Source organism: Xenopus laevis, chromosome 5S, assembly GCF_017654675.1.
Source record: "Xenopus laevis strain J_2021 chromosome 5S, Xenopus_laevis_v10.1, whole genome shotgun sequence".
Taxonomy (NCBI): domain Eukaryota; kingdom Metazoa; phylum Chordata; class Amphibia; order Anura; family Pipidae; genus Xenopus; species Xenopus laevis.
In genome coordinates, this window is record NC_054380.1 from 79,568,842 (window position 1) to 79,594,301 (window position 25,460).

The 25,460-nt window shown below is 37.0% G+C and overlaps 1 protein-coding gene across 7 annotated transcripts in view; it reads left to right on the top strand.

Moving 5' to 3' along the window:
- Positions 1-25,460, top strand: part of col9a1-b (collagen, type IX, alpha 1) — an 83,346-nt gene that overhangs the window by 35,411 nt on the left and 22,475 nt on the right. For all 7 annotated transcript variants that reach the window (XM_041564694.1, XM_041564695.1, XM_041564700.1 and 4 more), the window contains 14 exons: positions 5,505-5,558; positions 5,662-5,697; positions 6,580-6,603; positions 7,861-7,914; positions 14,410-14,463; positions 16,282-16,308; positions 16,398-16,454; positions 17,375-17,428; positions 18,867-18,920; positions 20,512-20,565; positions 23,027-23,080; positions 23,296-23,349; positions 23,561-23,614; positions 25,214-25,267. In XM_041564694.1, the coding sequence (XP_041420628.1) occupies positions 5,505-5,558; positions 5,662-5,697; positions 6,580-6,603; positions 7,861-7,914; positions 14,410-14,463; positions 16,282-16,308; positions 16,398-16,454; positions 17,375-17,428; positions 18,867-18,920; positions 20,512-20,565; positions 23,027-23,080; positions 23,296-23,349; positions 23,561-23,614; positions 25,214-25,267 (684 nt within the window). The remainder of the gene's footprint in view (positions 1-5,504; positions 5,559-5,661; positions 5,698-6,579; positions 6,604-7,860; positions 7,915-14,409; positions 14,464-16,281; positions 16,309-16,397; positions 16,455-17,374; positions 17,429-18,866; positions 18,921-20,511; positions 20,566-23,026; positions 23,081-23,295; positions 23,350-23,560; positions 23,615-25,213; positions 25,268-25,460) is intronic.

Consider the following 25,460-nt stretch of genomic DNA (forward strand, 5'->3'; position numbering starts at 1 on the left):
ATGATTGTAACAGCTGCCTTTATTGAAACTCAGGGATTCTGCTCAGCAGGGACAAAGATAACAGATGTATCAACTAGAACAGTAAGGGTTCAAGCACACGGGCAGATTCGGGGAGATTTAGTCGCCTGGCAACTAATCAACTCTTTTGCGGGGCGACAATCTCCCCGAACTGCCTTTCCCCTGCCTTCGCCTGCTATAATGACAAAATGCTAGCGCTAATGCACTTGCGGCGCTTCGATTTCCGAAGTCGCCCGAGGTTCCTCATGAGGCAACTTCGTGCGACTTCGGAAATCAAAGCACCATGAGTGCATTGGCGCTAGCGTTTTGTCATTATAGCAGGCGGCAGGCAGGGGGAAGGCAGTTCGCCCCGCAGAAGAGGCGATTAGTAGCCAGGCGACTAAATCTTCCCGAATCTGCCTGTGCTAGCTCCCTTAAAAAGTTGGCCATCCCCCCCTCCCAGAGCTGCTTTAGGAAGTGAAGAATGAAACTTTACACTTCAATATTAGAAAAACTGTCACAAATAGAAAATAGAAAGTAATTGTTAAAGTACGGGTTACATTTAATTATGAATGTCCCAGAGTGGATGGATGTATTTCTTAAAAGACTTGATTAAAAGTCACTTTCCCACAAATTAATATAGCACCATCATATTTAGAGGCAGGCCCAACAGCAACAGTGATATTTTTTATATGGGCTTATTTCCAAAATCATACTCCACATTTTTTTGCTGTACTGATAAGGTATCCACGTGAGCCCCTGTTTAGACAGTAAAGTATAAGAACATGGCTAGTTGCATTTATAAATATTATAACCCCTTGCAGTAGTCTACATCAGGGGTAAAGTAATGAATAGGCTAACCTAGGCCTAGGCTAACCTAGTGATTGGGGGCCCATCTATCTTTCAATTATTATTTTCCTTTTCTTTTCTTTAAAAATGTATTTTTAGCTACACTGCTGGGCCTGGGTCTGGTTATCACAGGTGCATATAAAGCACGGACGTGGTGGGATAGGGGCTGTCTACATGCTGACCCCCACCTGCCCCTTACTAATACAGCATTGACTAATAGTCAGCACTATATAAGTAAAGGAAATTGCAGGTCTCTGTGCTTCAAAATGGGGTGCAGAGGTCTGTGACTATTTGCACAGTACAGGTTCAGCCTTTGGATTCAAATCGTAATGCAGCCTTTTTCTGCAGAAAGGATACTTGTGGTGTACATTATTTCAACATATTATCATCCTTTTTTGAAAAATACATACTGGTTCAGAATGGTGTGCTAAGTCCTGGGCCTCCTCAATAAATTCAGCACTGCCTGTGTTTGGCAATGCTGTATTCATGAGGGTCAGACTGGGGGTGCAAACGTGGGAGCTCTCATGGGTGCATATTTCTTTTGAACCCTATAATAAACACCTGCCTATGACATGCATTAAGCTACTTTCTGCCAACAGCATTGTGCCTTGTCCTTTGTGCTCAAGTCCTCTGCTGCAAGTTCTCTGTTAATGAGCACTAAGGTCCTGCATAGGGTCAGTACCCTGGTAATACATGCAATGTGATTATACTTACCTGATCCACTGCAGAGGGGTGAGCTACAGGCGGCCATTCCAGGGGCAACAGACACAAATAAAAGCTTCCTAATGCCAAAATCAACCAGTGTGATGCAACTTCCCGTTAATGGGACAACAATTTCAGTTGGTGCTGCAATCACTGCGAGGAGCGGGTCCAGTTGTAATCCATGGGGTTGAGAAGGTGGCTTTATAGTCTGAGAAATAGCAGAAATCTGTGCAGTAGATCAGTTGTAAAAGTTAGTGACATAAAGTTAAAACATTAAGAACAATCTCTGGAAACCTGAGTCACTTGGCAAGTATAAAAATGTGCTGTCTCTTTTATGCAAGAAGTATGTTTTTTCCTATCCAGATAAAGTAAGACATCTTTTTTTTTTTTTTTTTTTTTTTTTATTAATGCTTAAAGTGCAGCAACCATATGTTTACCATCGATTATCACCTCTCAGTTACAGTTTTTACAGCCAGGAAAAAGGATTAGAATACAAGTTTGATGCTTTTAAAGGCAACTATATAGCAGAGTACAGTACCTATGATTAGACCATGTTGCACTGAGATGCAAGGCCCTAATTTAGGTTTATGGATTCTAAATATAGGAAGAGAACATAGGAAATCAAAAATGTGTTTTTTACCAGACCTTATCTCTATGTATCAACACTATCTTAAATATCCGTTTATGAAGGATTGTATACGGCACAATAACTATGTCATAAGCTGCTGCAGAATGAAGTTGTTCAGCAGTGCAATACATTCTGTAGTGCTAACATCTGCTTCAGAGACACATGCAGACTTTAGTGTTTTCAGATTGTGATGTTTTTCTGCTTTTTTGGATTGGCAGTGCTAAATTACATATCATATTCCATAATATTAGTAATCCATAATCTTTGGGCTGCAGTGTATATCCGAGTTCCACAAGCCGTTAGCATCATGTTTGCTAAGTTTACTCGATGTTGCCTTTTCATGATGACTGTGTGATAGATGTACACTAGAATGCACACAAGCAAACTTTGTCTTTTTCAAAGCATAAATATGTATTTACTAATCCTATATTTATCAAAACTGACCTTTATGAAGGTCAACATAAAGACGGAGGCATTGATCACTGATTTAGGACAGAGACACACGTGGAGATTCGGGGAGATTTAGTCACCCGGCAACAAATCGCCTCTTCTTCGTGCAACTAATCTTCCCCATAGCCTTCCTGCCGACTGGAATCAAAATCACTGGCAGGATGGCACTCGGAGCTCTTCATTTCTGAAGTTGCCCGAAGTTTCCTTATTAGGCAACTTCGGGCGACTTTGGAAAACAAAACGCTCCAAGTGCCATCCTGCCGGCAATTTAGATTCTAGCCAGCGGACAGTTGATTATGAGATTAGTCGCCCGAAGAAGAGGCAATTTGTGACTAATCTCCCTGAATCTCCACGTGTGTCTCTGGCCTAAATATTATTGGAAACTTTTTTTCTCTATGCAAACTTTTTCCTCCTAAGCACAACAGCAAACCTGTGCTTATCCAATATGAAGTGTTCCCTTTCAGTATATTTTTGCTCTCTCATTTCTAAAATATCAGTGCTTAATATTGACATTTCTGCACTGAGCTCACTGAACTTTCTTGCTGCCTTTGATGCAGCCATATCACAAACTCCAGGTGTTAGTACATTGTTCTCTGCTCTTCCACCGTTGCTTGTTCTGTACCTTTTGTCCAGAGAGGCTTATCTTCCCATTCCACTGACATTAGCTTGATTGCTTCAGTGTTTAGAAATTTCTTGGGAAAATACTGTAGTGAGCTGTCATCTCACACCAAGCAGGTCACATTTATGTGAACCTTCAACTGGTACTTGGCTTGGCTTTTATTGCATGTTCTGTAGTGGAGAAAGTGCAATTTCTCACTTTCCCTGTATGTTACTCTACAACAGAACATGCATAAACAAGCACTTTTACTATACGGATTCTCTGCAAAGGGATATTGCTTTGCAGAACAGGAAGTTTGCTAATAGGAAAGTGCCTATGCAAAAAATATTGCTTCCCTCTTTAAAAAGAGAAAAAGTAAACAAATTGATGTGGCTCACTGTAGAATTGTAGATTCTATGAGCCTCTGCTGAGTTTACGTTTTATATCTTCCCATGATTTCCCTGTATCATTTACTGGGGATACTAACACATCCATTTTTTTGAATATTAAGCTATAGGTATGCTCTTAATTTTATTAAAAATATAGATAAAAAATTATTAAGACTCTGCAGACTGGGTGGGGCCGAGGTTGCTAGTGCTTCCAACTTTGGCAATTATTAAACACCAAACACACAATATATCATACAATTTACAAAAAACTTTTAAATGCTGTTTGGCTTCAAAATATGTTTATAGCACCAAAGGCTGCCTTAATGTTATGTGACAACTTCTGCTCACATGATTTCATTATCCTACCCCAACAGTTTTTATTGAAAAGGAATAGTTTATATGAATTTACCCCATGGGTTACAGTTTTCAGACGAGATTAATTCACTGAATTAAAAAATTGTAATGTCTGTGCCTACCATTATAATCTTTCTACCAGATAATAATCTCATAACAGTATAACAGATGGGTATTCTCCATACTTTGTGCACATATCTTGTGCACAATCAATATTTCTTATTGGCTGACTCATTTCGTCCTCACCATGTGAACAGTGTCTATACATTTTTGGGCTGAGCTTTTTGGGAGATAAATGAATACAAGTGAACACAACACCAGACAAAATATGACTGAACACACAGTCCCTATGGCTGCTATTAGTATGGAATAGTAATAGTAACAGCCCTTATAGCATTATAAAAATTGCATACTATAATGATTTTGATATAAATATAACATTAATAAAAGAATAGCCCATATTATCGTCAGCTTGCATTATAAAATGTTCAGTAAACAGAATGATGGTTTCCTTTAATTTATGTATTTTACCATGGCAGTTTTTCCAGTAAAGAAAGCTTCTTTTTGATTCAAAAATGTGGGCCCAACATCTATACTGGAGCTTGAATGGCACCCCTCTTGGCTACATTGTAGCTTTTCATCCAAACATATAACAATACATTATGCAGGGTAACAAAACATATTTAAATGCCTAGAAAATCTTGGGTGTAACAGGCATTTTAATACTAAATGTAAACATTTCACCAGACTCTAACATAGGACCCTGATAAATATTGAAATTGTGGGGAAAATCTATCTACCCTGCCCTTTAAAAGCCTTTATGATGGCTGAGGAAGTTTATGTGCCTTGTGGTATAAACTCAGTAGAGGCTCATAGGATTTGTCTCAGAGCAATTTCACACTTTGCTTTGAGATTAATGTCAGACATTATGCGAGGAGCTGAAAAAACAATACACATATCTCTCTTCCTCTTTTTAATATATTTAATATTCCAATTTAGGAATTTGCATTTCACAAATCAACAGCTCCAATCATGTTTGCAGGGCCATAAGCACAAAGCTCATGACCTAATGTGATCGGAGTTATGAATATTTCTGCTCAGCAGCCCTACTGCAATAATGTGAGCTTAATGTCAGTGTCTCCCTGGAGTGCAGAGAACTACAAACAAAAGTGGCACATAATGTTAGAGGGATTGTTTAAAGTCATATTTCAAAAGGGCTCATTAATCCATCAGTAGGTTTTTTCCACAGATGTTATGAGCACAGTTTCAATTTGCCATTATAATCTTGCTGTTAAAAGAAAAACATGTGCCACTGTTGCAAAGTTTAACTTTATAAACACCCAGGCCTCATTTACTAAAATAAGGGCAGATTTGTTCACATGCGGTTATCAGTAACCACCAGTCAAATGCTTTCATTATGTTAACAGAATAAAGCGGATCAGTGGTACCTGCTGTAAATATAAGTGAATGCTTTGTTGTGATTTTTATGTTTATTATAAATATTCAATAGTAAATAATTGTCTTTATATTTTTACAGGGGCTGACAGGACCTATAGGATCTCCTGGCAAAGTTGGACCAAGAGGGCAGAAAGTAGGTATTTTCTACATTTTACTTTTTGGGAGGTAACATTTTTCAATTGCAGTTTAATTGGCACAGAATTTTACTTCTTTGTTAAAGGTATTGTTGTTTTTAGGGTGAACCCGGACTGCCAGGTTCTCGAGGATTACAAGTAAGTATTAACAATTATATTTAACTTTTAATGTCTTTTCTATGCTTGCTACTTTTTCTAATGATGTTGAAAGTATATGTATAAGTATGATTACTGATAACATTACTATAGTCAGTTTATAAGCATGTTTTAGCATATATATGCAAGAGACATTATTGTTGGCGTGACCGTTATAAAGTTCTTAAAACCCCTTGTCACAAATGCAGGGTATTGTGCCACTTAGTTTTGTCTAGGGATAGATAAAGAGGAAAGGGTAGAAAAAGACAATATTTTGGATATACTGTATTGGATATATATGGATATATATATATACGTACGAGATAGGTACTGTAGGTTTTAACTTAAGTTGAATCTACACAGACACATATAGTGAGGAATGGTGTAGGGCATATACATTTTAAGGGGCAGAAAAATTAGATCGAATGGTGCTCACGTCACAATGCTGGCATCACAATTCGCAAATTTTTCACAGTTTCACGAATTTGCAAGAAATTAGCGAATTTTCCAGGAAGCAAAATGGGAGAAATTCGTCCATCACTGATGGAAACCATAGTGAGAGGTGGATAGACACACATGACATATAGTAAATGCGAAAGGAGATGGGGAAGAACCTAAAGGGAAGCTTGGAGCTTAGTCTTACCTTTTCCAGAAATATCATGTGTGTCTATTTGTACTGTGGTAGTTGAAAAGTGAGCTATAGATATTTCGAAATTGGCAGCCTCCAGAGAAGGCTACCAAACAGCCCTTTATTAAAATTTAGGCTACACAGTAATTAAATGCAGTTGTATATACTTTATTTGGCTATATATTCAGTAATGCAGTATTCAGCTGTAATGCAATCCTATTTACTAAGCATTAATAATTGATTTGTATTTTTTAAAGGGCACTGGTGTTCCTGGACCAAGGGTATGTATGTGAAAATTGTTTCAGTATGGTATAATTAGTATAATCTAGTGATGAAAGAATAAATCAACTGATGGGTGATTAAGCCATTTCCAGTTAAGTTGACAGTGTTGTTAGTGGTTTAAGCCAGTATCAACCATATAATTTAAATATAAAAGTGTGACACTGTGATCAAAATGGCTCTTGCGTGTTTTGAATGACACATGTTGCAGGTATTAGCGAGCATGCTGAATGCTAAATAATAGCATATTAGATCTCCTAAAAGATATTTATATTTTCAAACATGTAAGACCGGCACAGAAAGAAAACACTATACTACTGGACTGAATTCTTACACTACCCATAATAGTTGGAAACATTGGTGTTATTATCCATAAGAAGAATGTTAGTTTGTATTATGATCAGGTAAACAATTTAGACTTCCATTCACATTGCAGTTAAAGTTTCATTTCTTTAGTGTTTAATCTTAGGAACAGCGGAGGATCAGGTCACACAAATTAAAGGCTTTAACCAATAAGGAAATTATTTGTCCCACTTCAATTAAGATCAAGTTCTCAACTCTGAGTACATAATAAATGGTTGCAGATAAGTGAGTCATGTTTGCCAAGCACATAATCATTGTGGTAGGACCAGTGGCCAAAGCATAGGTAAATTGCTGCCAGAGGGCAATGAGGTCTCGGGAGCCACTGATCTTAAACAAGTCAAACATAAAAGGCAGAAACAGACACAGGAAGGGTTAACTGAAGGTAGGCAGTGACACATCAAGGCATGAACAGGGAGAAAGCCTAAAGCTCAGCACAAAAAGATGTACAAAACAACAGTAGGGCAGAGCTGGCAGAGTTCAAACAAGGACAGACAAACAGACAAAGGTCAAAGCAGAAAGTCGAAATCAGAGTCCGGAGCATCTAACACAAGCAGAGTGTCCAACAGGATTTACTTTAGGACAAGAGCATTGCATCAGTGGGCTTGAATTTCATGCCAAAGGCATTCTGATGTCATGTCCAGTATTCCCTGGGAATCCTTGGTGTCTAGAGGACATGCACCACTTATTTGTGTATCGGCAGTGGGTCACAGAGTCATGCTCAGTGACGTTACCAGTGCAACCATCTCTCTATGTCCCTATGTATTTGACATTAGGCTTAACTCTCTAACCAGATTAACAGTAATTTGGTCATTGTGAAATGTTAAAAGATAAAGAATACAGTGAAAACAATCCTTATTTCATTTATCTAATTGTATACATCAATTTTAATTTTGCAGGGGGGTCCAGGTGCCCCTGGACTTCTTGGAGAGTTAGGACGCGGTGGACCAATGGTGAGTACAATTCTGGGTTCTGTACAGTTCAGTTTGTCATTCCATGCAGCTCTTGCAGGATTGATAATATTTGTTACCTGGTCCTATGGTTTAGAACAGTAATAGTTTATTTCAAATGAAATAAATATGCTCATTTGCTAACAAATATGCATGAGTGCAGTAAGGTATCAACCAATCAGAAATGTATATTTATATTTCTTCTAACAATAGACTGTTCCCAACGGATTGGTGACTGGGCTTTTACCGTGCTGGTGCAACTGTGGATAATAATTTGTGGTAAACTGTACAAAAAAATTATCAAAAGTGTTGATGTGCATGCAAACTGATAACATTAGGTGCAAATCATTTGTGTTTAGCTGAAACAAACAAAGGGAAATCTATGTACTTGCTATGTTTCCAGAAACATGGAAACAAGGGGTGCTTTGGAGCAAGAAGATTTAGAGACATTCATATCTTTGTGAATAGCATTTGAATGTACATATTTGTGCAATTTGCACTTGTATGTGTATATAAGCTCTACTTTTTATTAGAGGGTATGTATGTGTATATATACAGTAAATATCTTTTGAAAAGGCCATGTGAATATTTGTGTATATGTATTGTAGTGATGAGAAAATCTGTCCCTTTTCTCACATAAATTACCAAAACTCCAAAATAATTTGTGAAAAGGCAAAAAGTCTATGGGCGACAAAAAGTCAGGGAGCAGGGACTCCATTAATGAGGCTAGTAAGTGGCATTGATATATCTGTAATAGACTCTTTAGGAGAGTGAGATATAGAGTACAGCTTGGCTTCAACTAGGAGGGATAGCAAGGAGGTAGCTCTCCTCTCCGGCAAGACTGGCCTGTATATAGGGACACAGCCTAATAGGGATTAGGTTCCCTGATCCCCTGTGTGAGGATCCAGGTTCTGAGCTCATGAGGGTGCCTCTATCCAGGGGGGCACTATCGGCTTATGGAGTTCCCCTGTGCTGTCTCTGGAGGAAATTTCCTGGCATCTAGCTTGGAAGCTCTGTGTGAGCAGGTGTGCCTGTATATTCTGCATCTACCTCTGTAGCTCTGTGCGGGCGAGGTGTACCTATATAATGCCAATGCCTCTGTACTGATATAAGTAAACCTGTGGATCAATTGTCTCGGACACAAATAAAAGTTTATTCTTTTATACTGCAAGAACCTCCTGCCACCCATTTATTCCTATTTTACTGCACAGTAGCCTGAGAGTTGTAGGCACACTACACCATTCCTGAAATCTTCCATTTATCGAAGCCCTTAGCCTGAAGTGTTTGGCTCATGTAACCCATGCTCTAAGCACTAGTTGGACATTAAACCCTTTTGGCCTGTAAAGCCCAAGATAGCGTTACAGTAACATAAAAAAAAAATGACAGGGGCACATACAGTATACCAGGACTGCAAGTAGAGCTAAATATTCGTGCCACTGTGTATTTCCATTAGGGGAGCATTGCTCATGCTGTGACTATTGTGTGGATAATACTTAAAACAACAATAATTGAAAAGTATGCTGACAATTCACAAGCTGATATAGGCTGCTGATATGGCAACTGTTGTGTGTTACCAAAATTAGGGCTTACACAGATGAGAAAGGGGAAGGCGGCTGAATGATCTTACTGGGCAAGTCCTACATGTGCTTGTGGATGAAGTCCTCTCCCAGTTGTTCATCATGGTTAAGACTGATTTGGCCAACCCCTTGGATTGTCAAACCAGAGAAAAAGATTCTCTCGCTTGAAAAAGTAAACAAACAAAATGATCTACCTGTGTATGGCCATCTTTGTTATACAATATAAGTAAAACTGGAAGGTAACATCTCAGTTCCAACAACAACAGCTATTGATATTGAATTGTAAAAAAGAAAAATCTCAACTTCAAAGGAGAAGGAAATGTGAAATCAATGGGGGTTGCCAAATGTTAGCCACACCCCAAAGATGGTTCTGTTGTACTTCTGAGAAAGCACCATGGATCAATCTTTTTCCTAATTCTTCCTTCTCTGTGTGGAGTGTGCATGCACAGAAGATATAAAAAACAAACAAACAAACAAACAAAGGCTTTTTACTCTACTGTGCCTGTGCTGGCCTGCACCATTGAAGAATGGAGACGTGGAAGAAGGTAATTTCTCCATGATGTTCACTGAGAAGAATTGCACCAGCCCAGATTGCTTCTGATGAGCAGCATGCAGAACATTGTTAGTAGTGGCTTTGATTTAGATGACAACCAGCTAGCACATCATTGCTTACCCAACATATGTATGGATAGCTATGATGATCCACATAGCCATCCACAGACATGCTGTAGTTACATTCATAGCAGCCATATTGCCATAATTCTTTGGGGCAGATTTATTAGAATGTGAAATTAGACGTAAACCACAAAAAAACTCACCCACTTTCATTCATTATCATTCCCATGGGATTTTAAGAAGAAGTTAGCAGAACTTTTTACCCGTTGATAAATACACTTCTAAATAGAAAGTGGGTGATATTTTTCAGTAGTGAGCTCTAATCTCACATTAATATAATGTAGACATCGTTATTCGTAGACAGTTTGCATTTAGCCTTGATTTTTGTTGATTCTGGAAAAACAGTATTTACATTTATTTCTACAACTTCCAGGCTTATATTTTCAATTGCTACTACTTTTATGTGTGCTTTACAAATAATGGCAAATAAACAATGAAGAATTATGGCAAATTTTCTTAGAACAGGTCACTCTAAGTCTATAACATACTAAAACTTAATTAAAGGGTGAACTTCACTTGGATCATCTTGAGAAATGACGGGTGTCTAAGCAATATTCTTTTTAAAAAATTTTTTTATATATCTCTTTGTAATTTTTCCGAGTTTATAGTTTTCTAAATACATAGCCATGCACTATGACCTTCTTTTTCTGTTGAAATAAAATAACATTTTAAAGGCATACCGTATTTATTAATTTTCACTCAATCAGGTTTAGGAGCTCAGTTAGGATTGCAGTTTATGCAGTTGTGTGCCCAAACGTGGTTAGGCCCAGATTCATAAATTTGCCTCTTATTGATTAATCTACTGGAGGGAAGTGGCACTTAAAATGCCCTCTGTGCTATTAGCCTAAAATTACTTCTGGCATAACAAAAACACCTACTCTTACCTAAAGATCCTTGGAACCCTACAGGACACCAAGGACATACAGGGACAATTAGATTGTTATGACAAGTAAGAGTTTATTTCTGGTCATATTCCTTGCACATTTCAGCTTCACTACATCTGATGTTAAAATACTTCAAATGATCTTTGGAGAGTTTAACATATGCTAATTTTTACAACATCTGTTGTAGAGATAAAGAGGTAGAAGGTAAATATTTTGTATGTGCATGTCGTATTTTAAAGGAGAAGGAAAGGCTAAAATTAAGTAAGCTTTATCAGAAAGGTCTATATAAATACACCAGTAAACCCTCAAAGTAATGCCACACTGAGTCCTCTGTCAAAACAAACACAGCATTTCTTTCCTTTTATTGTATATACATGGGCTTCTGTATCAAACTTCCTGTTTTCAGCATAAACCTCCAGGGCAGGGCTTGAGCATGCTCAGTTTGCTCCTTTCCCCCTCGCTCCTCCCATCCTTGCTGTAATCTGAGCTCAGAGCTGTAAGTGAGCAGGGAGAGACTCAGGCAGGAAGTGATGTCACACCAAGCTTATATGGCAGCTTCTATCCTAAACAAACAGAGACAGTGTCTAGAGTTGTTTACTCAGGTATGGTAAAGCATTCTGCAGAATAAATATAGCATTCTAGCTTGCACTATTTTGGCTAATCTGTTGGCAATAAACTGTCTTGGAACTTTCCTTCTCCTTTAAGCTGTGTGATAGAAGCCTTGCTAATGCTTCACATTTTGTATTCTTAGATGGAAAACCAAAATAATGTTACACTTAAGTATTAGACAGAGCCAAATATCTCAATAACCTAATATTTATTTCCCCTGATTTAGTTTGCAATTTCTTGCACAGAACTCCTTTGTTCGTCTTACTCTCTGGCTACATCTCCCATACCTCCTCTCTTAATTCTTCTCTAATGTAATTTGCAAGAGCAGGAACAGGGCAATAGGCTCTCATATCAGTGGGGTGTGGCTATCTTAAAAAGGGCCAAACAGAAAGATCTTGCATAGTGAAACCCCCAGATTTTGCTCATAGCTAGTACAGCAGACATGCATTAAGGTCAACATAGTCCTTTTTTTTTTGACGCACGACGCTATACAAGTCTATGGGCGTCATTTTTGAGGCGAAACAAGGCTAAAAAAAGTGGTGTACTAAAGGTGTAGTCTACTGGAATAGAGGTGCTGCTCTTAGGCATTGTTTTTCTATACAGTAAAAAACACAATTTCAATTTATGGGTAATTGTGAACATTTAAATGGGGTTTACTGTCAACTTAAAATAGTTACAGCTACCACTCTGCATTCATGATATAGCTTATTCAATAGCTTAAAGGGCATGCTCACATTAAATTAACTTAAAAATAAACTTGTACTATTACCTAGACATTTGTATTCTTGGAAAATGCACAGATCTTTGTTTTTTAATCTATGGGCTTTTGAAAATTTTAAGATTTTTCCCCTCAGCTCTTCAGAGTGTGGTCTAGTTGCTAGGTCATCACTTACCCAGAGGACTGACAGTAGAAAAAGTAGTCATTGCAACTGCTGAGGAACCCTGGAGATTAAAGGGCCCTTACTGAGCATTATTGAGATATATATATGTATTTATTTTAAGATAAAATTAAAAAATGCGAAACAGGAAACCACTGAAAAATTAGATTTACTGTATAAATACTATGCATTATATATTGGATAATGATTGCCTACTTAAAATTATAAGAATACCATTTTGTAATTGATTGCTGTATATATTATTAAATAAGTTTGTGAAATTAGCTTCAGGTACATGGGCAAAGGTGCAAGTATACTGTGAATAATATGTATGGGCCCTAAGGGGCACTATTTTGCTAGCACTTAGGCCGGCAAATACCTGTATATTATCTTGGGCTTAGATCACTTACAGCCAACTTTTTTTAATAATAAACCTTTGCAACATTTTTTCAAAAGCATTTGTTTTTTAATGCTTTTACCTACAGCACCTGCATTGTGTATAGTGCCCTTGATTCAAAGCTGCTGGCATGATAAACTAAAACTATTGCTAACAGTCAGCAGTAGCATATCTATTACATAATGGAAACCTTTTAGAAGTTGCTGAGGATGTTATTCACAAATGAGATTTTTCAATTACTCTTTCCCAGAGGCCTAATGCAGCTAAGGGGTACTTGGATCAGAGCCTTTATTTTTCTTACTTTCCCTTTATGTACTTGAAAACAATATACTTTAGTAGAAAATAATCTAAGGAAATGCCAGTAGGCAATTACACCTTAGGCCTTGCATTAATCATAGTGTCCTTGCCATTATTTGCCTAATGAATACAATAAAAGTTAAAGACTTAACCCATTCAGCAATTATAATTTTTTTACATAATCACTGCTGGTTCTTGTCGAGTGCTTTTGTGTTTTTATTCTTTTTGCTTCTTTGTTTTAATGCTCTTTACTAACTAGTACACTGTTTCAAGTAATGCTTTCTTTGTGTTTCCTGCTGATACTCTAAACTTCTGCCATATCTTTAATGTGCTTGTTTATTATTTATTATCATTATTATTTGAAAATGCATCTGCAGTATTGGGGTCTCCAAACAGTATAATGGTTACTCACCACACAAAAGAAGTGGCCCAGGTGCACAGCCCTGAGCCCTCAGCATGGGGGGTGGACAATCCAACAAATCAAAATGGAGCAGGCACTCAAAGAAGGCAGACTTCCACCAGGCAGTAGTTCAGAGTGAAAAGAGTTTATTGGATATTTGTGCCTATGGTACATCTGGGGGCACATTTACTTGGGGTCGAATATCGAGGGTTAATTAACCCTTGATATTCAACTGTCGAAGTTAAATCCTTCGACTTCGAATATCGAAGTCGAAGGATTTACCGCAATTCGTTCAATCGAAGGTCCCCATAGGCTTCCTAACAAATTTTTGGTTGAAGGAAAAATCGTTTGATCATACGATTAAATCCTTCGAATCGAATGATTCAAAGGATTTTAATCCATCGATCGAACGATTTTCCTTCGACCAAAAATTTGTTAGGAAGCCTATGGGGACCTTCCCTTACCTTAGTGACTCCTGCTAAACCATATAGTGCCAGATTTATGGTTTACCTTCAACTTGGATATTGGGAGGAGAGCTAGCCTAGACAGTGTTTAGTAGACTGAAAGAGTGATGCACTTCTACACAGTTTGCAAGGGACCTTTTGATGTTTATCACAATCCTAGCAGTCACTGGGTGGTGTACAAATGATATATTTTATCTTTTTTTTAATGTATGATTTGTTATTGCATATTAAACTAATGAGCTATAAGCTGTTTTTATCCTCACATTAACTTCCTGATTTTTATCATTACTGATGTTTTTCCTGTTTTTCATGTTTAGGGTGATGTTGGTGCAAGAGGTGTTCCAGGGCCACCAGGACCACCAGGTCCACGAGTAAGTTTACAATCATGGGAACATGGGAAACAGGAGCCTGTCTCAAAACTCTGGGGAAAAGCATATGCACAAAGAAGCCAAATAACAATTGTTTATCAGCCAACATTTAACCATAAACAAGTGACAAATTTCAACCTATGGTTCATTTTACCTTCCTTAACCTACAGTTTCTGTTGTAATGTGCACAAATACAATACTCTATTGCCACTCACAGCTTTGTCAATACATATGCTGTACAGCTGATTCATTGATGCATAGATTTTATAATCTGCATATGAAATGCATTCTCCATCAATAAAACATTCAGCACATCCAGTTCTACAGCAAATTCCTATGACTGAAACTAGATCACCTTGGAGGAATATAGAACATCTTGTACTAAACATTCAATCTGCACATACGGTACAGTAATGAAAAAGGGGACATTAATTCAGATAGAAACACGAAAGAGAACACATATAGGTAGAATCTAGACATTGGTTGATGCACATAACACACATGGAACATAGAAAGCTGGTGTTGAACAGAAGGGAGCTGTAGCGGCAGGATTCTCTATGGAATAGGATCTAAGCACTAGGGAATATGCAGTACTTGAATAACACAGTTGCTACAGATAGCACAGACAAATAGTTCAAGGGCACCAGGTAGCTTATATATCACAGAGATATGTCAAAAATAGCACAATTAATATAATTTATACAGTTGGTACAGATTTCACTTAAAATGCATTAGAAACAGAGGTGGAATGCATACAATATATGGGGATTGTGTAAACACCACATAAATGGAACTGGCAGCAAAGGATAAAGCATCTCTATGTTACCATTACTGCAGATATAGGCGAGCAGCACAGGGGAGAACACACAGCACAAATATAACACAGACACTAACAGCAGATGGGAAAATCATATAGTAAATAGAAGCACAGCAGCAATAGCACAGAGTTAATCAGAGTATGCAGTTGTTACAGGGATAACATACAGTAGATGGTACTGGCAGCATAAGGGAAAACTTTTATATATGTGCAGGTATAAAGATATAACATGATGCTAACAGCAGTACAGTTATAGATGGCTTATAAGGTTTCACATATATAAAACTAACTGACCAGGGAAAGCTAGAAAGAATATATACATTCATTAACAGTTAAGGGAAAAACATATACTATATAGATGGGGTAGACACTAACAGCATAGGGGAAAATACAGTATATAGATGTGGCAAACAGTACATATATTATTGCCAGCCCAGGAAAAATGATTAATTTGAAAAGATTGCACAGGCACCACAGATAAGGGGAGTAGCATAAACCGTATAAATAGAGTAGTAAGTACTGATATGACAGCAGCGATAATATATATATATATATATATATATATATATATATATATATATATATATATATATATATATATATATATATATATATATACACAGTATAAAGATGACATAGATACTACAGATATAACACTAGCTACATAGGGAAAAAGCAATTAATGTATCAGTTGCACAGCTATCATACAAAAATATCCTCAGGGAATATATTAGTTGCAAATGAAATATAATATATTAATGGTAAATGCACCATAGAGCACACGTTGAATCTGGTAAAGAAATGTGACCAATGTTTCAGAATGTTCCAAGTATGTACTTCAAACTGTCCAAAATTCTTCCTCCTGTTATAGATCTTGGCTGTCCTGTAGGTTGAATTATGATGATCTGGCCAATGACCTACTTATGACATTATAGCTTTCATGCACTCTAGTCCACAAACAATATAGAAATAACACAATAATCACGTGAATTTCTTTTTAATAGGGCCCAACTGCACAAGGAGAACCCCTGGTGAGTTTTGTATTCCAGTAGCGAGTAGTATTAGTGTTTTTTACTTCACTTGCAGTTGGTTTCCGAAAATAATTCTCTTTATGTTGCAGTGCCCCAATGCTTGCCCACCAGGAAAACCAGGATATCCAGGCTTGCCAGGCATGAAGGTAATAACATAGCAGAAATCTTTATAAGCTAATAAAATTGATTAACTTAATAAATTCAGTAGTGCATATAGAGCCCTAATAAATGGAGAAATACTATTAGTGGAACTTCACCACTAATTTAAGTAGCAATGAGAGGGATCGCTGGCCAAGGTTATAATTGTCTGGATTCCATTGTTTAAGTATCTGACTGAATTTACCCTGCCATTTCTTAACTCCCCTTTAAAAGCTTCCACCCACACATGTGCATTTTATTCACCTCTGTAATTGATTTATTTAGCAGCAATATTTAATGGTTTCCCAGCTTTATTACACCATATTCCTTTGTCTCTCATTAGCAGTACTTTGCTTGATCCAGGTCACATCTTCTTTCAAATTAAAATACTTGTAAATTGAAAGCATGGCATTGTTACTTAGCAAAAGATATTTGGTGAATACACAATGAGGGAGACTTACTAGTCGGAATTGTCAGTTGTGTTTATCTGAAATTATGTTATTGATGACATTATGGCCAAGTTATTTGTCTTTAATAAGATTTGTTTACAACTGTGTTATCACTCACGTGTCATCATTCACGCTATAACGTTCATCAGTGTTGGATATTGTCCCACTGCAATAACCTACAACAACCAGATATTTCCTTTCATCATTCTAATTGCACTAGATCTGTTAGGTTAATTATTGATTGTCATTTGTTTATGACAGCACTGTTGCAGAAACTCTATTAGAAAATGAGGGTTAGAGTGCCACACAAGCCAACACTAATTAGCAAATGTCGATCTACTGTAGTCTACTGTGTACATAGTATCAGAATATTACTGCTCTATTATCTGTCATGAATTACACAGCATTTTAACATGTTAAATCTGTTATATGTGGAAATTGTAATCTAATCAAATGCTCAAGTATGTGTCTCTTTCTAGGGCCACAAGGGTGTAAAAGGAGAAGCTGGTGAGCCAGGAAAACAAGGCCATAAGGTAACAATTGTTCAGTTACCCTAAGAACCAGAAATCACATTGTGGATTTAAATTTTTTTGTTTTTATTTAGCTATACAGGCATACTTTAATGAATAGTTTACTTAGACATTATAACAAATGCCAGGATGCTGTAAGTTCATGACACCTAACTAGAAATTTAAATCCCCAGCTACAGAAGTGAAAGAGTTATTTCTGAAGCCATACAAAATATAAATAAAACACAAATGACCTTATAATGCCATATATCTAATAATACTGCTGCCACTTACCTCTTTGTTTCTATACATTTAGCTATACCCAGGTAGAATAGTAAAGGAATAATTCAAGTAGCTGTAGATTTGCCATTCCTGTTTCACATCTCTACCTTCATGACCACTACATGACTTTCTTGTCTGACTTCATGGCCATCATTCCATTTCATATTCACTATGGGTGTTATTTATCAAAGTCCGATTTTATCTCAACATTTTCTGCTGCAAACTCCGATCAAATCCGCTCGGGTTTTTTACACTTATTTATTATTTTTCTTATTTATTATTACATTTTCCGAAAATTTGCTTTGCGGGGAAAAAAAATCAGATTTTCACAATTATTTCAGATTTTCACCGAAAAACTCAGATAACATGTTATTTGCCTGAAAACTTCGGGGTATTGCACGAAACCCAGCGCACATCAAAAAAAATTGGAACTTCTCCCATTGACTTATATGCAACCTCGACAGGTCTGAGATGCCGGATTTTCTGATTCGGACTCTTCCATCCTTGGGGTTTCATACATTCAAAAAAATTTGTGATTTTTTAAAAAGTCAGATTTTATAAAAAGCACACCTTTTTTGGGATTTTTGCATTCAGAATTTAGTAAATAGCCCCCTATATGTACCTTGACAGTCATATGCAATGAACTATAGATACTATGATATTTTCATATAATGCGCTACTTTCTTCCCATACATTGCAATAGATATCATCCATTGGATCATAGATTTTCCACAAATATCACATATCAAGTTACTGCCTCCTGCACTTGACAAATGAGTGTATAAAACTGCTCCACTTGTAGCATTCTTTAAAATAATAACCAGAAGATGAACTTGTTTGTACATTTATTCAAATCAAAATATATTATAAGCCATTGTCATGTTAGCAAGAAACAAATCATCCTTGAAATCATTGGAATTTAAAGTGCACCCTGTCCCACCGGTTTCAATTTGGAAGTAGTTTCTTAAACACAGTTGAGCTGTCATTTGTTGAATTTAAAGGGCAATAAAATTTAATTAAAATGGTTTTGATCTTGTTTATACATTACTGAAGGATAATTCATGATAGTGGTATTGTAATAAAACTACTGTATTCTGTTCTAGTGTCTGAGAAGTAAGAATGGCTTTGCCAACATTTTCTCTTGCAGGGATATTTTTAATGTATTTGTTGTTTTCCCTAGGGAGAAGAAGGTGAACAAGGAGGAGTTGGGGAAATTGGTTCTCAGGGACCTCCGGTAATGCATTTGTTTTTGGAAACAATATTGTTATTCATGTAATGCCTACTTCATTTCATAGGAAAAATGTTCATAGTTCTTATTGAATCTGATATGAATTTAAAGGTAGACAAATCAATTAAAACTGCTTTTAAAGTATATAAACTATGCATTGATTATCTTCCTACCTTGACAGAATGAAATGTATGCAACATTCAGTTTTACAGCACTTTATGATACATGGAGAAAAACTTAAACATACACATGGGCACTATAGGTTAGATTATCTCCATTTAAAAGCAACCCTAAGGGTTGAAACATGTGTTAAATACTTCAGTTTTGTATGGGTGCCCATGTCCCAGTGGATTGCATTTGGAATCAATGTACCATTTTATGCTGCTGGTCATCATTTTTTATGCTGAGGAAAATGGTACCATGTTGCATTGTTGCCCTTTTACATTTTTCCTTTATGGGAGCCCTTCCCACTTCACACCACATACACAATGGAACATAAAGATTGTATCATAATTACGATACCCAATACATCAGGGATGGCCAAAAGGTAGATTGGGATCTACCAGTAGACCTTTAGCTGGTGATCAGTAGATCTCAAGACACTGTCAACAAACAGCTTCTCTTAAATCACCCTCCCCTTTTCATGCTTTTATTCAGATTTTTTATTATGTTAAGGTTACATAAGAAATAGTAGTTTGTTAAACAAACATACATTTCCTCATAAATAAATATTTAAGTAATATTTTCCATGGAACAGAATCCTAACACTGCTTTTATGGATGTAAATCATAATGGGCCAACATCTCTAAAAGTAGAACCCACATTAGTAAAGTTGGGCACTCCTGCAATACATCATGCTTGTTGCCATTACTGTTGTCTGAGTTCTTTGTTAAATATAGTTATAGGATGATGGCAGTCTCTTCAAAATGCTTACATTTCTTTATAAAATGTTGGCAATTGGCAACTATCGAAGTTTTCTGCTTTTAACCAAACAGGTCAGTCTTAGTTGTTAATATTTGTACATATAATGTACATAAAAATCCAAGGGAAGATAGCTAATTCTCAACATTTTGCTGAAATGCACATTGCATCAAATTTTCAGACAGCGACTGACTGTTATTGTCTGCGGATGTAAATGACTGTCGTTGAACAAAAACTTGCATAATAAAAGCATATGTGATTCTAATCAACTTTCCAATATACTGTACATTGATCAAAAACATTCAACGATTTTAAAGATATTTGTATATGTAATTGCTTTTGAGAGCACTATCTGTCTTTGTTTTACTATTCCCAGAGCTTTTGGTCCTGGCTACCCTTGAAAACATGTTGTCACATCTCTCGCAGCCAAAACACCATCTTGCCACAACGACTTGCACAGTTCTTTTTTTTTTTTTTTTCCATTTAAAGTTTTATTTCAATATTGGATCAAACCTATATACTGTATACACATTATATACATCGCATATATGCCATGTGAATTAAATTTTCTGTCGTGCAAACTTCTATATTTTGCTTTACAAACCCTTTAACCTAAATAAACGTTGACATATTATATGCATGATTTCTTAATAATATCTATCAATTGCCTTTTTAGGGTCCGCAAGGTTTGAGAGGTATCACTGGTATAATGGGAGCCAAAGGCAGCAAGGTGAGTTTCCAAGTTACTCACTAACATGGATATGCTTGTAATCATACTTTGATTGGTCCCCACTGTTTTATTGAGTGATTAATCATCATATATATTCTGTACATCATGCCGGTTAAATCGCATAATGTGAAGGCTTAAAGGGATACTGTCATGGGAAAAAAGCAAACAGATTTTTTTATATTCAATTTTGAAATCTGACATGGGGCTAGACATATTTTCAAATTCCCAGCTGCCCCAAGTCATGTGACTTGTGCTCTGATAAACTTCAATCACTCTTTACTGCTGTACTGCAAGTGGAGTGATATTTGTGAACTTACTCTGCATTTTGGAAAATGCTGCTAGAGCAGGGCCACTCCTGCCATGAGGCAAGGTGAGAACCTTGCCTCGGGTGGCAGCAAGCAGGCAGTTACAGGCCCGGATTTTATGGGGAGGCCACAAAGGCCCGGGCCTAGGGTGACAAGTTGGTAAGGGCAGCATGCCACCCAGCCACTTGCTGAGAAGCAGTGGGGACACGCAGCTCCCCAATGCTCCGTTGCATCTTCTCTAGCTAGAGCTTTGCCGGCAGCAGACCCTAATGGTTACAATGGGCGGCAAAAAGCCTCCACTTGTAACTTTAAGGGCCGGATTGCTGGGTTTTAACATGGAAATTCAGCTCAGAGAGTTCTGTTGCGATAATTTTTTCAGTGAAATCGCCCCTGACACAGAGTGGGGGAAAACAATTTGCTAAACAATTTTTGTGAAATTATATTGCAGAATTAACATCAATGCTATATTCACACACAATGACTATGCACGGTGGCGACGCTCATGGTTGGTTTGGAATTTTTTTATGATCCTAAAAGAAAAATTAGAGTGTGTGTTCAGGTGCCTAAATGTTTAGGCTAACACTTACATGTATATCATGCTCAATAGATGGCAATTTTCCACATGAGTGAAGTCACCAAGTGTCAATTGACTGTTTCCAGTTTTAGGGTAGGAAATATAGCTTCAAGCATTTTACATTGGTCATCATTAAGGCCCATTTCGATGGATCCCCTGCAAGGGGTATCTTTTTAAAAATTTATTTATGTTCATTTTCTGCTATCTGAATAACCTTTCGATGGAGATGATGTTCACATTGCACAGCTCCCCTAGTACTCATTAAAGCCTTGCTGTATGACTGCAGCCAGGAGAGAGGACTTGGCAATATGTATTGTCACTCAGCGGTGATCTATATTATTCTGTTTAGGCAGAAAACTAACAACCTAAACACTGGAAAATGAAAAATAAAAATATGGACAGGTTTGATCTCCACTGGGATCAAAAGATTATGCTATGAAATTTATAAGGGAGAAACCTAAAAAGGAATAAAATGAGTTTGTGATAAAGCTGAGCTCTCACAGGAGAAAAATAAATGGATTTATCCAAAACTAATGGCACATTGTGTTCTCTATCACATCCATATTGAAGGCAAAATTAACCTGTTTCCTAGTCCCCATCTGAATATGTGTTGAATGACCGTTTTGCTTTCAAACAACTCTTCACTTTCCATATGCAGAAAGACAGCCTCTTTTTTGTCCTCTAAGCAAAGAACCTTGATGTTACATTCATCTCCCTGCTTTATATTTGTCTTTGTTGGTAACATCTGTTATGCTGTGGTATAAAAGGCAATCTAAGACATACCTATTCGGTTTGCAGTTTAAATAACCTTAAATGTCACCATCAGTGCCAGCTTTAAATAATATAGTATTTAACTGCCTTTCATTTCTTCTAGAGCATCACAGTACATATTGTCTATAAATTGTTTAAAAAGATGTCTATAAAGATGAATTCTTTGGAGAACTTGCACATAGGTCTTTGTCATCTGTTGGAGATCAGTGTAAAATGCCTTCATTCTAGATAGTGATAAATTCATATAAATATGAATAGAAATAATCAGTGGAAACTTAAGTTGGACATTGCAGTTATCATTTTAATGATCATACAATTTGTAAACAATTAAAAAAGTGATTTATATGTTATATGGTTGCAATCTTCTTGCTTTTAGTAGTTGTTTAAGTTAGATGATGACTTGGAGGAGAGCTATAGCCTGTCTGAGCAATGGCATCTCAATGATCAAATGATGCACAGTCATCAGCCAGAAATCTTTCCATCATGTTTGACTGGATTCTGATTTCCAGATATTTTGTGTGACAATGTTGTTTCCACATGGACAGGTCTAGGGCAGTTTCGTCAAAAACGGCCCAAAACAGCTAATCTAATCAAACTCTGTCTTTCCAGCATGAGTTCCCTCAACCTAAATCTCCAGTAATAATAATGGACCTTTTGCCCTGAAATAACCAAATGCAATGCCAAAAATCAATAACAAAACAAATTAGCTATTTCCAGTTTTGGTATATTTCTGATATTAGAATAATGCTATTTAATTATAGCTGCTTTTGTTTTATTCATTCTGTGTTTATCTTTCTTTGCCTGTGGATAGGGTGCCCGTGGAACTGATGGAGAGCCTGGTCCTCGGGGAGTGGCTGGTGCAACTGTAAGTAAAAATAAGAAAGTAATATTCTGCTTGTCCTGATAAAGCATTTTCTATAGTATCACAGAGGAGTCACAAATGTCAAAAAATTGCTGAAAATAATGAGATCAAGATGATTCTGAATTCTACTAACCTACTCTGTCATCATTCAATTTTTGTAAGAAATATTTCAAGCAACATGGGAAATATTTTTTTTAATGGTTAATGATTTTTTTTAGGGTGATCAAGGTCAACGCGGGGGTTTGGGAGAAACAGGACCAAAAGGGGAACGGGTAAGCATATATTTCCTGTACATATACACTTTTAAACCCTCAACCCATAAACCGCTATACTAACCCTACACCCTTATTGAACTATCATGTATCATTGTTACAATAAGGTACACTTGGTAATAACAGAGAGAGAGAAAAAAATGGAACTTTAGAAATGCAATGTAAGTGCTGCTTTATTATTCACTAAGCTCTTATGCTTATTTATTAATAGGGGCCTGTTGGACCAAGGGGCATAACTGGAATGCCAGGATCTAAAGGAGAGTCGGTAGGTTTGCATGATTACATTTTTGAAAAGACAAGTGTAAAGACTTTTTCAATCATACTGTGAGTTATGAAAGAAGGCATTGTTGTGCATTGTAAGGCTGACGGCAGACAGGAGGCATTGTTGCCTGGGTTTAATCATCTTCAGTATAGGGGAGAGAAAATGTAAAAATTTTCATTCCTGCGATTTCCGTAAATTTTCTGGTGATGAAATGTTTTTTAATCAAAACACAGCATGCCATTCTTGAAACACTAGCAATTGCTAGTGAAATTACAGAACACTGTCATTTCCATCTCTCACTGTCAAAATGACAGCATGTAATTCTTAAGTGCACGGTGTCTATTGAGATGGAAGTAACTTCAGGGTTCCTCCTGTGTTAGCATTTGCACATTTCAGAACAGAATCTGGGGAAACAAAAGCAACTATGTGGAAGTGCAAGAAGTGGCCATTTGGACACAAGTAACTTTAATACATGGTGCATATTTGTGCCACGATGGAGTCTTTTTTTCACCATGACTGTATTTGTGGTGGTAACTGAGCCCATATATATCATTACATGTTAGGCATAGTTTTTAATCCTAAATACAGACCCCTCAGATTTAATAATGGCAGTTTTTAGATATAAATAATTTTTGTAGTCAGGAATATAATGCTTATTTCTTATGAAATCAACCAGAATGGCAGCTAATAACTACCGTATATACTCGAGTATAAGCCGAGTTTTTCAGCATCCAAAATGTGCTGAAAAAGTCTACCTCGGCTTATACTTGGGTCAGCAAGCAGTAGCCGAGATTGCAGTCACTTTTAATCATTCCTATACCAACAGTTCACTTGGGGAGAGACTGCAATATCCCACAATGCCCTCTGTTGGTTTTATGAAAGAATAACAGTGCGCCCTCTGTTGGTTATATCAAAGAATAACAGTGACTGCAATATCACACAGCGCCATCTGTTGGTTGTATCAAAGAATAACAGTGACTGCAATATCACACAGCGCCATCTGTTGGTTATATCAAAGAATAACAGTAACTGCAATATCACACAGCGCCATCTGTTGGTTGTATCAAAGAATAACAGTGACTGCAATATCACACAGCGGCATCTGTTGGTTATATCAAAGAATAACAGTGACTGCAATATCACACAGCGCCATCTGTTGGTTGTATCAAAGAATAACAGTGACTGCAATATCACACAGCGCCATCTGTTGGTTGTATCAAAGAATAACAGTGACTGCAATATCACACAGCGCCATCTGTTGGTTATACGAAAGATCAGTGATGGTTTTATGACACACAGCACTCTCTGCACAATTCTCTGTCACCATCAACTTTGCAAAGAAGTCCAGTCGATCGCTGGGGGAGTCTCTTTGGCGGAAGGTGCGCTGCTGGGAGACGGCTGTAGTTGTGTCTAGGCTTATACTAGAGTCAATAAGTTTTCCCAGTTTTCGTAGGTAAAATTAGGTACCTCGGCTTATACTCGGATCAGCTTATACTCGAGTATGTACGGTAAACCATTATTGGCTATCTGTGGTGATAATTTAGAAACCACACTAAATTGGCGCTGTCCAGCAATGAGTATAACATCTGTTTTTTCCTTTAGGGGTTGCCTGGTGTTGATGGTCGTGATGGAATTCCAGGATTGCCGGGTGCAAAGGTATAATTTATGGAACAGTATGCAAGTGCAACCTTACTTTGCTAGTTAGTTGTTCAAGCAGAGATATTAGGTTTATCAATAACAGCAAAGCCCAGTTATTTGTTTCACTTCCCTTTCTCCTGATATTGATTGGTATTAATGCTGTCATCTATCATGTGCACTGTATTAATGTCATGGAACTCATTGCATATTT